The 12,622-nt window shown below is 40.4% G+C and overlaps 1 protein-coding gene across 1 annotated transcript in view; it reads right to left on the bottom strand.

The window, feature by feature from the left end:
* SUZ12 (SUZ12 polycomb repressive complex 2 subunit) overlaps nt 1–12,622 on the bottom strand; it is a 75,917-nt gene that overhangs the window by 60,137 nt on the left and 3,158 nt on the right. Inside the window, 3 exon segments of the mRNA XM_027774144.1 lie at nt 5,578–5,646; nt 11,562–11,626; nt 11,712–11,758. Coding sequence (XP_027629945.1) covers nt 5,578–5,646; nt 11,562–11,626; nt 11,712–11,758 — 181 coding nt within the window.

Genomic DNA, 12,622 nt, shown 5'->3' with positions numbered 1-12,622 from the left:
AAAAAAAAAAAACTCACACGGGGCATGTGTGTGTGCGTGCCCAAGATTCAGAGAGAGTGGAGAAGGGATTGCAGCGTGGCCATCCCCTGTGGGGGTCGATTTCTTGCTTTCTGTCAGTTTCTGTCTCCCCAGCAAGCACACACACCGTATAGCAAAAACCTCTTAGAAACAAAACAAAATAATAAAACCAGTAACAAATAAAATTAAATAAATAAATAACTTCAAAGTTTTAAACAATTTGGAAAAAAGATTATGTATGAGATGAGAACGATGAGATGAACTTAATTATACAGTGTCTTAGGGTAAATTTTAAACGAACCACTTTCCCTGGTCAGTCTGTGGCCTGTCAGTTAAGGCAGTCAAATCACACATAGCTGACTACGTAGTGTGAGTCCTGGACCCAGGGGCACGAAAGATACACTGGGTGTATAGCATGCATGCCCAAAATCCCCTTAAAAGGAGAAATACAGATGTAGGGATTGAAGCATGACATTCCCCATGGGGCAAGGGATACTTTCTTACTTTCTCTCTCTGGCAAGCATGTATGCCCTCTGGCAAATTAAAAAAGGAGGGACCAGCGGTTAGCGTAATGGCTATGTCGCTCTAGATTCCCATGTAGTCGACTGCAGTTCAAGTCCTGGACCTGGTGGCTTAAACTCACACCGGGCGCGTGGGTGTGCATGCCCAAGATTCCTAGAGGAGAATGGAGGAGAAAGGATTACGGCGTGGCCATCCCCCCTGGGGGGATGATTTCTCACTTTCTGTCTCTCTGTCTCTCTTTCTGGTGAGCACATGTGCCCTATAGCAAAAACCTCTCCAAAAAAAGAAAAGAAAGGAAGAAAGAAAGAAAGAAAGAAAAAAAAAAAGCAATTTCCCAATTCATATTAGTACCTGTGAGAGAAACATTGAAACCTCAAAAATTCTGAGAGGCTGAAATGGTCAACTTAAAACTCATGCCAGGCACATGTGCATGTGTGCTCAAAACTGTGGCACGACCATTCCCCAGGGGGTTATTTCTCGCTTTCTCTATCTCTCTGGCAAGCATACACGCCCTATAGCAAAAATCTCTTTAAAAAAAATGTGTTTTATATAACTTTCTGATGTTTCTGTGAGTTGATTTTGAACTTACTAGTTCAAAAGGAACAAAAGACATTTGTGGCCATCACCTGAGCGGCAGCAGCCAAAATGAAGTTTAATCCTCATGTGACTTCTGACCAAAGCAAAAATCATAAAAGGCATTTTAATGCACCTTCCAACATCCACAAGAAGATAATATCTTCCCCTCTTTCCAAAGAACTGAAGTAGAAGTACAATGATTGATCTATGCCTATGCGAATGGATGATGAAGTTCAAGTTTTGTGAGGACACTATAAAGGTCAGCAAACTGGTAAAGTAGTCCAGATTTATAGGAAGAAAAACATCATCTATACTGCATGGGTGCAGTGGGAAAAGGCTAATGGCACAACTGCCTGTGTAGGGATTCACCCCAGCAAAGTGGTTATCACTAGACTAAAACTGAACAAAGACTGCAAAGAGATCTTTGAATGGGAAGCCAAGTCTCGCCAAGAAGGAAAGGAAAAGATCAAATATAAAGAAGAAACAATTGAGAAGATACAAGAGTAAAATAATCTTATATATAGCTTTTATTAAAAACTGCTAAAATGAAAAAAAAAAGGAACAAAAGTATCAGAGGAACAACTGTTCAGAGAATTATCAGTGTATTCCCTCAGAATTCACACTTTTAGGCAAGATCTACAATATTTATTAAAGCTAATGTCACAGTGAGATGGTAATAGGATTGAGCAATGATTAGTAGAACCTTGAAGAGAAGACAAAAAATATGGTCAATGCTTCCTTCTCACTTAAACTCTTAAAGGCCTATAGAGCAGCAAACTACTAAAGTGGTAAGGAGAAAGGAAACAAGGAGGAAAGCAAGAGAAGTCAGACCAGGCTTTGACTGCTTTAAGTGAAAAACATGAGAATCCCTTGGACCACCAGGTGGTGTGGTGCTTAAGACACTGGATCCCACAGGGCTGACTCCATGACTTAAGTCCCAGACCTGGCGGCTTACAAAACACACCAGGTTCATGTGTGTGCCCAAAATCCTGAGAGAAGAATGGAGGAGATGGGATTGTGGCATGGCCATGCCCTCTGCAGGGTGATTTCTCCCTATCCTTCTTTCTGTCTCTGGAGGTCACACATGTCCTTTGGCAAAAATCTTAAAAGAAAAAAAAAAAAAGAAACCCAAGGATCCCAAGGGTACCTGTCTAGGATAGGTGATCACACAAAAGGAATAGATATTAAAACAAAAAAATAGAGTATACATAGAACAAGAATGTTCTCGATTCCATCAATAATCCTTGGGCAGTAATAGGTAGGTGTTATGGTTTAGTTAACAATTTGTACTCCAAAGGGTCATGTGCCAGAATTTGGTCTTAGGAGGCAGTAATTACATGTGTTGGGAGTTGATTGTACTTGTGAAATGTTAAGTGAAAATTTAATTCATTCGAGGTGTCCCACACTGGGAGCTCTGGGTGTGATATTGTCATCAGGGAGAGGTCCCAATGATTTGAGCTCTGGTGGGTATAAAAGCACAGGAAAGGCCAGCAGGTGTTGTGATGGTTAAAGCACTGGATCCTACATGGCTAACTTCATGGTTCAAATTTCAGACCTGGCAGCTTCAAAAACATGGGGTAAACATGTGTGTGCATGCCCAAAATCCCAGAGAAAGGAAGAGAAGGGAATGCAGCAGTGTGGCCATCCCTCCAGTGGGTGATTTTTCACTTTCCCTCCCTCTCTCATTCTGTCTTCAGTGTACACATGCACCCTGTAGCAAAACATATTAAAAAGAAAAAAAAAAAAAAAAGCATAGGGAGTAATATCAGAGAGAAAGCCACATGGACACAAGACCATATTCTATTGAAAAATTCTGCTTTCTATCATTTTGTGATACCTTTGGGCTTTCCAATCACCAGAACTGTACATAAAGTTCTGTTTTATTTATAAATGACCCAGTCTCAGGTATTTTAATTAGCAATGCAATAAAGGACTCAGTAGGCTAATAAAAGAAGTGAAATCTCAGCTTATTTAAAGTCAAAACTAGATAAACAGAGTATCCCCTCAATCCTACGAAATTAAAATACATAAAATTTTTAGATGTGATTTTATAAAGCAAGTAATAAAATCGCCAGGGCTGGGACCAGCAGGTGGTATGGTGGTTAAGACGCTGGACACTCCCACATGGCTGAGTCCTGGATCTGGTGGCTTGCTTTCTCTCTCTCTCTCTGGTCAAATTAAAATAAATGAATAAATAAATTAAATTTTTTTAAAAATCGCCAGGAGGCAGCAGGTGGTACAAAGGTAACTCAGTGCTGTGATGCTGGGACTATGTGGAAGGATTCAAGGTTTGTGTCTCAAAGCTCCCCTATATCTGAGAGCAGCAGTTAGCATAATGACTATGTTGTCGGACTCCCTCGGAGTTGACCGCAGTTCGAGTCCTGGACCTGGTGGCTTAAACTCACGCCGGGCGCGTGTGCGTGTGTGCCCAAGATCCTGAGAGGAGAATGGAGGACAAGGGATTGTGGTGTGGCCATCCCCCCTGGGGGTTGTTTTCTCGCTTCCTATCTCTCTGTCTCTGTCTGTCTGGCGAGCTCACACGCCCTATAGCAAAAACCTCTCTAAAAAAAGAAAAAAAAAAAAAAAGTTCCCCTATATCCACAAGGCATATACCTAATTTAAAAGCCAGGGCCAGCCAAGTGATGTGGTGGTTAAGGTGGCTGGATCCCACACAGCCAACTTCGCACTTCCAGTCCCAGATCCTGCAGCTTGAATGACGCGCTGGGCATGAGTGAGTGTCCAAAATCCCAAGAGGACAAAGAAAGAAAAGGGACTATAGCATGGCCAGTCCCCCTGGAGGCGGTTTCTCATTTTTCCTCTCAACCCACTGTCTTTCTGTAGTGGGCACACATGCCCTATAGCAAAAACACTAAGACAGACAGACAGGAAGGAAGGAAGGAAGGAAGGAAGGAAGGAAGGAAGGAAGGAAGGAAGGAAGGAAGGAGAGAGAGATATAGATATATATATAGAGAGAGAGAGAGAAATACCACATTTCTGTGTTCTACCTAAAAGTAGTCAATAAATGAACATTCTCCAAGTTCCTGTTTCTTCTTACTATATTCAATTTTCCTTAGTTTACATATAAAAAAACAAATGGAAGCATACTGTCTAGACCAAGCAGATATTAGGCTAGTCAAAACTTTTAGGGATTAGTTCAAAGTATACATCTGAAAACAATAGTAAGTAGATTCTGTCTCAAGTATAACGTTTCTGAAACTATCACCTGAGAAACATATTTCAAATACAAAGGTATAAAAATTTTACCTGGGATATAAACAAGAAAAAGGTGGTAGAAATTAGAGGTTTTCTCATATTTGAAGATGATTATTTAGAAAAGATATTATACTGCATGGGGACCAGCAAGTGGCATGGTAGTTAAGGCGCTGGACACTCCCACATGGCCTACTGTGGTTCGAGTACCATATCTGGTGACTTGCTTTCTCACTCCACCCCCCATCTCTCTCTGGTCAAATTAAAATAAATGAATGAATAAATAAATTTAATAATTATTTTTTTTTTAAATAAAAAACTAAGAAAGAAATTATACTGCAAAGCATCTGCCACAGCACCTGGCACATATTAGTACATCATAAATGTATTTTATCCCTCCATAGATGAGGTAGAAAGATTATGACCAACTGCAGATGGTACAGAGACTTTGTTTAGGTTTTTTGTTTTAAGAGGTTTTTGTTTTGTTTTGTTTTGTTTTGTTTTTTCCCTATAGGGCATGTGTGCTCGCCAGACAGACAGACAGAGAGAGACAGAAAGCGAGAAATCACCCCCCAGGGGGGATGGCCACACCGCAATCCCTTCTCCTCCATTCTCCTCTCGGGATCTTGGGCACGCACACACAAGCACCCGGCTTGAGTTTTAAGCCACCGGGTCTGGGACGCGAACTAAGGTTGACTACGTGGGAGTCCAGCGACAGAGCCATTATGCTAACTGCTGGTCCCTAGGTTTTTGCCATAGGGCATCTCTGCTTGCCTGAGAGGGAAAGTGAGAACTCTCTGCACCCACAGATGGCCATACCACAATCCGTTCTCTCCCATTCTCTAGGGATTTGGGGCACCCACGCACAAGCATCCTGCATGATTTTCAAGCCACCAGGTCCAGCACCCAAATCATGGTCAGCCATGTGGCAATGCAGCTCCTTAAACACCACACCACCTGCTGGCCCCCAAAGACTTTTTTTCTTTTAAAGCGAGAAATCAGTAATAGAGATAAATAAGGGATTCAATGGCCTTACAAAACAGTGACTTCTCTGACATCGAAGTTATTTTAGTGAGACTTAAAGATGCTTGACCTGGGATGCTATAGAAGTTAATTCTTGACTATAAGAGTTTGAACCAAATGACCCCTAAATTTCCTTCTAACTCCTTAAGAAGTGATAACTAGGTAAATGATCACTGTTTTCCCTTTCCTCAAAAATATCACTTAATATAAACTGATAGGTTATCTTACCTATGAGATTCTTGCTCTCCTTTCATTTTCTCTACTTTTGATAACATATCATCAACTTTAAATGTTTTCCTGGAAGAAACAGATAAACAAAATAATAACTTCTCAACTGGGAAAAAAACAAACAAACTACACTTTATTGTCATAATAGGCAAAATGGAAATCTGAATTTCATTTTTTCAGTAAATTATAGATGGTTAGTCATAGCAGTATCACTAAACCAATGTATGTTACGATATAGTAGAAAAGTCTTCATATAGCCCTGTCATAAATGCAGATTTTTCCATAAAACCTTTTGTAATTATTTCCAAGCCAAAGTGATTTCTCCTTAGCTGAGGGACTTGACTTATACTTATTTAATCTCTGACATATGAAGTTTCTGTAAAAAAGGGTTTTTTTTAGGTTTTTGTCATAGGGTGAGAGCACTTGCCGGACAGTGATAGAGACGTATTCTATTAGATCTACATTTCTTCAAGGGAAGTCATTTATTGCTTGTTATAGTGCCTTACACAGGTAGATAACTGAGCATGTGTTGAACTGAGCCAAACAAATGCAAATTATGTATGTTTTGCCTTTTTTAATTTTGAGTTTGCTATAGGGTGAGTGCATTCCCCTGAGAGAGAGGGCGAGGAAAAATGAGAAAGCACCCCTACAGGAGGGATGGCCACGCCACGACCTCTTCTCCTCCATTTTCCTCTTGGGGTTCTGTGTACTCACGTAACATGTAACCGGCATGCTTTTCAAGCCAGGATCTAGGACTCCAACCACAGAATCAGCCATGTGGTATCTACTATGCCACTGGCTGGCTCAATTTATATTTTATAATTTTGAAACATTTATATTTCTATTAAGCAATCCAAACACTATGTACTAGCACCATTGCATAAAAATGGATATTCCATAAAATCCATGTACAGTTCATAAATCCTCAAAGATTACTAACAAAGCCTATGTTAAATAATACACATACTAAAAAGATGGCTGTCAATATCAGAAAAAAATTTTGAAGGGACATGGCCTTTAAATCAGAACAATGTTATTAGTTTTTTTTTTTTTAATCTTTTTTTAGTTTTTGCCGTAAGGCATGTGTGTACTTGCAGAAGAGACAGAGAGGGAGAGAAAGTGAGACAGTACCCTCCAGGGGTCATGACAGGCCACAATCCCTTCTCCTCTACATAATTTCAGGATTTTGGAAACACACATGCCCAGCATGTTTCCCAAGCTGCTGAGTCCAGGACTACAACCACGCAGGCATGTAGGTACTAATCACCTTAATGACCTTGCCCCTAAAATTATTAGCTTTTTGTTTTTTAAGTGGCTTTTGCTTTTTAAAAGGGTGCATGTGCTGGCCAGAGAGACACAGACAGTGAGAGGGAAAGTGAGAAATCACCTCCTGGGGGTGATGGCCACACCACAGTGCCTTCTTTTCCTCCTCCCAGATCTTGGGCATACACGCACACGTGCCCAGCATGATTTTCAAGTCATGCAGGCCCAGGACTCGAACTGCAACCAGTCATGTGGGAGTCCAGCAATGAACCACTTAGCCACTACTGGACCCTATTATTTGCTTTTATCCTCATAAATTTAAATTTATTTATTATTATTAACTTGTTATAAGACATGTGTGCTCACCAGAGAGAAAGACAGAGAAAGTGAGAAAGCAAGCCACCAGATTCAGAACTTGAACTGTGGCTGGCCATGTGGGAGTCCAACGCCTTAATCACTACACCACCTGCTGGCTCCCCTATTATTAGCTTTTAACTTGAAAAGTCTAAAATTAAAAAGTAGAAACTAAATTTAGTATAATCTCCCCAAAACAAAAGAATACAGTGTAAAACTTCTTTCTAGATCTTAAGTGGTCTACAATGTCCTAGAAATACATAAAGACTAAAAATCTAGACCCACACATGTTACTTGGAAGGAAGTCTCTCTCTTTATTCTCATATTCTCTTCCAATTTAGGGCTTGAAAGGTTAATGTAGTCCATATTAATTTATTACTTTGTAAAGTCTGAATGCAGATACCAGAAATTACCAGTATCTCATTACTCAAAAACATCTATTGTACTTAACTGACATACTAAAATTATCAGAAGAGAAATGTTAATGCAAATACATTACAGTAAAATACTAGAAAGACCAGAATTGATACGATCTATGATTAAGAATAGCCACTGTTAACAATTTTTTTTAAGGGTTTTGTCATAAGGCAAGAGAATTGGCAGAGAGACAGAGGCAAACTAAGAAATGACCCCCTGGGGGGGATGGCCCTATACAATACCTTCCCCATTCTCCTCTTGGGATTTTAAGTACACATGTACATGTGCCCAGCATAATTTTCAAGCCACAGGGTCTGGGACTTAACCACAGCCAACCATGTGGGAATACAATGCCTTAAACACCTTGCCACCTACTGGCCCCATAAAATAACTTATAAAGAAGCATCTCTTGGGAACCAGCAGTTAGCGTAATAGCTATATGTCACTGGACTCCCACATAGTCGACTGTGGTTCGTGTCCCGGACCCCGTGGCTTAAAACTCACGCCGGGTGCGTGTGCGTGCGTGTCCAAGATCCCGAGAGGAGAATGGAGGAGAAGGAATTGTGGCGTGACCATCCCCCCAGGGGGGTGATTTCTCACTTTCTGTCTCTATGTCTCTCTCTGTCTGGCGAGCGCACATGCCCTATAACGAAAACCTCTCAAAAAAAAAAAAAAAGCTTCTCTTTACTGGTAGAGTTACTACAAACTTGAAGATTAAAGTTTCACCCAGTAGTGCACAGTAAGAAGTATCTTATGAAGAAGAGCAATGTGTTTTTGGTATCTACAGGTAGAAAGGAAAATCTAAGACTCAGGTTGGTTATGAAAACCTTTCCCACATAAATATCGAAAGCTACCATTGAAGAGGGTGATGTTACCAAGAACTTTACAAAATAACTGGTTTGGGGCCAGTAGATGACAAGGTAGGTAGGTGCCGTACTTTCACATGGCTGACTGTGGTCTGAATCTTGGACCTGGTGGCTGCTTTCTCACTTTCCTTTTCTCTCTCATCAAATTTAAAAAATAATAAAAATTTTTTTAAAAAATAAAATTTTGGGACCAGCAGTTAGCGTAATGGCTGGGTCAACGGAATTCCATGTAGCTGACCACGGTTCATGTCCCGGACCTGGTGGCTTAAAACTCATGCCAGGCGCGTGTGCATGCATACCCAAGATCTCAAGGAGAATGGAAGAGAAGGGATTGCGGCATGGCCATCCTCCATGGGGGGTGATTTCTCGCTTTCTATCTCTCTGGTAGGAGCCAGGAGCCCCCCCTTAAAAAAAAAAAAAAAAAAAAAAAAAAAAAAAAATCTCCAAAAAATAAATAAATAAAATTTTAAGCCATAAGGTGTATCTTTTCCAAAATTTTCAAGTTATACAGAGAATAAATGAATAGATTTGCCTTACAACCATATGAAATGGAGATCATAATCACAACCCATCCTATCTTAAGAAAAATTGAAACAAATCATATAAGCAACTACAGACAAGCAGCTGCTCCCCAACACCAAGTATTTCTACTTTTTAAAAGAATTTTATTGGGACCAGCAGTTGGTGTAATGGCTGTGTCGCTGGACTCCCATGTAGCTGACCACAGTTCAAGTCCCGGACCTGGTGGCTTAGACTCACACCAGTGCGTGTGCGTGCGTGCACAAGATCCGGAGAGAATGGAGAAGGGACTGTGGCACCCTGGGGGGTTATTTCTCGCTTTCTATCTCTGTCTCTCTCTGACTTTCTGGCGAGTACACGCACCCTACAGCAAAAACCTCTCAAAAAAAAAAAATAGTAATTTTATCAATATTTTATTTTTAATTGGCTACAGGGCACGTGGACTCACCAGAGAAAAAGACAAAAAGAGACAGAGAAAGTAAGAAAGCAAGCCACCAGGGTCTAGGACATGAACCGCGGTTAGCCATGTGGGTATCCAGCCCTTTAACTACACCACTTGCTGGCCCCTAGTATTTCTACTTTTTAGAAAGGTAGCATTGGAGACCAGCAGGTGGTGTGGTGGTTAAGGTGCTAGCAGGTGGTGTAGTGGTTAAGGTGCTAGATGCTCCCACATGGCCAACCATGGTTCAAGTCCCATTCCTGGTGGCTTGCTTTCTCACCGTCTCTCTTTCTCTCAGGTCACACTAAAAATAAAGTTAAATAAATAATTCGTACTTAAAAAAAGAGGCAAAAAGCGGCAAGAAAGTCATACCGTAATTTCTTATCCTTCATTTCTTCCTCCTTTTAAGATTTAGGGTGCACACACATGCCTGGCATGTTTTACAAGCCACTGGACCTGGGGCTTGAACCACATGGTTGGCCTTGTAGGATCCAGTTACCTTAACCACTAGGTTACACGCTGGCCCAATTATGTTAAATCTTTCCTTTCATTAAAACCTTCTGGGAGGGGAGCCAGCAGGTGGTGTGGTGGTTACAGACGCTGGATTCCCATGTGGTCAACTGTGGTTTGAGTCCCGGACCCAGTGGCTTAAACTCACGCCAGGCACGTGTGCATGCATGCCCAAGATCCTGAGAGGAGGATGAAGGAGACGGGACTGCAGCATGGCCATACCCCATGGTGGGTGATTTCTCGCTTTCTGTCTGTCTCTATCTTTCTGGTGAGTACACGTGCCCTATAGCAAAAATCTCTCAAAAAATTTTTTTTCTAAATCTAAGTGCATCATTTTCCTGTCATGTTTCTTGCTACAGAAACTTGAAGCCTACTTAACAAGCAGTATAAGTCTCTTAAAAGTCTAGTTTCAAAGCCTACTGGATAACTTAATGGCTTTATAAGGCAAGACTATAACAATAGCAAATGCTTACCAAGTTCTCTCCTTTGAACTAATTCACTTACATGTTAATAAATATAATCTTACATGACAAGAACTTATATTCCAATTTCATATGATTTTTAAATGCTACACAGCAAAAACAAGCTGTTCAGCACCTCCAGACTCCACTTTAAGATGAGATCATTGGGACCAGCAGTTAGCATAATGGCTATGTCGCTGGACTCCCATGTAGTCGACCGCGGTTCAAGTCCCGGACCCGGTGGCTTGAACTCACGCTGGGCGCGTGTACGTGCATGCCCAAGATCCCGAGAGGAGAATGGAGGACAAGGGACTGCGGTGTGGCCATCCACCCTGGGGGGTGATTTCTCGCTTTCTGTCTCTCTCTCTGTCTGGCGAGCGCACGCGCCCTATAGCAAAAACCTCTCCAAAAAAAAAAGAGATCATTAAGACTTTGTCTTTATGAACAATCATCGTACTGACTTCAAATGTATTTCCCCTTCAGTGTATTTTATATTCAAGATATAAAATGAAACTTTCTATCATTATAGAAACTAATTTGTTACTGTTAGAGATGAGAAATATTCAAAACTTAACTTTAAATTTTATGCATTAAAGTTAGTTACCTGAGTACTTAGTATTTAAATCTGCTACTTCTAGCAAACTTTAACATAACTACTGGTACAGAATGAGTCAGTAAAATCACTTCATTACTATTCATTACTACTATACTATCTTCTATGAGAAAACAAGCAAGTAATAAATGGGGATTTATACAAACAACACTATTAAAAATCACTTTTCAGGTTGTGTCGCTGGACTCCTACATGGCTGACCATGGTTTGAGTCCTGGATCTGGAGGCTTGAAACTCATGCTGGGCATGTGTGCCAAAATCCCGAGAGAAGAGAGAAGGGATTGCAATGTAGCCATCCCCCAGGGAGTGATTTGTTGCTTTCTGTCTGTCTCTCCAGTGAGCGCACACACCCTTACAGCAAAAATATCTCTCGGAAAAAAAATAACCCCACTATGCAACCAACCCAAATAAATAAATAAATAAATAATTCAACTAATAACTCTTTTCACTTTGGTTTTCATATTTAATTAATTAAAAATAGTACTTTAAATCAAAACTTTAACATGGTTTGATTATCTTCAAATAAGATTCATAAGATGTACCTTTTGATGTTTGTTCTGGAGTTTCGATGAGACATGTAAGTAAGAGTTCTGTGCAAAAATATTGGCTATAAAAAAAGTTTTAAAAATATTAAAATTAAATACAGATGAAGTCATAAGAAATAATACTGATAAATGTCAAAGTCTACTTACCGCTATGAGATTTCGAGTTCGAAGAAATCTATAGATTTGTGTTGGTTCTAAACAAGAAACAAAATCCAAACATTATCTAAACTTCTTACTTAATTTGTCAGGAAAGTATTCATCCAGTCCATGTTTAACTAATACAAACCAATCATCTATTATGGAAATCATGTACCAAATATTTGTATCAAGGAAATTGGTATGCATGAAAAGAGCAATAGACATCTGGGATGGCTACTGTTACTGTGCACAACTGAAGAGCAAGTAATATTCACTTAATTTAGCTAATTTAAACTATAACCCATCTCCTTCCAAAAAGTAGTTGAAAGAAGACAGCTGAATTTGACAAAATATTTTTGGATGCCAAACAACATGAAAATGTTACTTTTTTTGGGGGGTGGGGAGGTTTCTGCTATAGGGCACAAGCACTCACCAGAAAAACAGAGACAGAAAGCTAGAAATCACACCCCCCCAGGGGATGGCCACTGCCGCAATGCCTTCTCCTCCATTCTCCTCTGGGGATCTTGGGCACACAAGCACACATACACAGCATGAGTTTAAGCCACCAGGTCTGGGACTTGAACTGCAGTCAACTACATGGGAGTTCAGCAACATAGCCATTACACCAACTGCTGGTCCCTAAAATTTTACTTTTTAACTGACCATTTTTAAAATGTGTAAAGTAGGGCCAGCAGACGACATGGTGGTTGAGGCACTGGACTCCCACCCATGGTTCATGGTTTGAGTCCAGGGCCTGGCAGCTTGCTTTCTCACTCCTCCTACCCCCGACCCTGTCTCTCTCCAGTGAGCATATATGCCCTATAGCAAATTTTAAAATAATAGTAATAATAAAATAATTCTTTTTTTTTTTTTGGAGAGATTTTTGCTATAGGGCGCGTGTGCTCACCAGACAGAGAGAT

Source organism: Tupaia chinensis, unplaced genomic scaffold (genome assembly GCF_000334495.1).
Source record: "Tupaia chinensis unplaced genomic scaffold, TupChi_1.0 Scaffold000407_1, whole genome shotgun sequence".
Classification (NCBI taxonomy): domain Eukaryota; kingdom Metazoa; phylum Chordata; class Mammalia; order Scandentia; family Tupaiidae; genus Tupaia; species Tupaia belangeri.
Note: the sequence above shows the minus strand (reverse complement) of the source record. Positions and strands in the feature narration are given on the sequence as shown.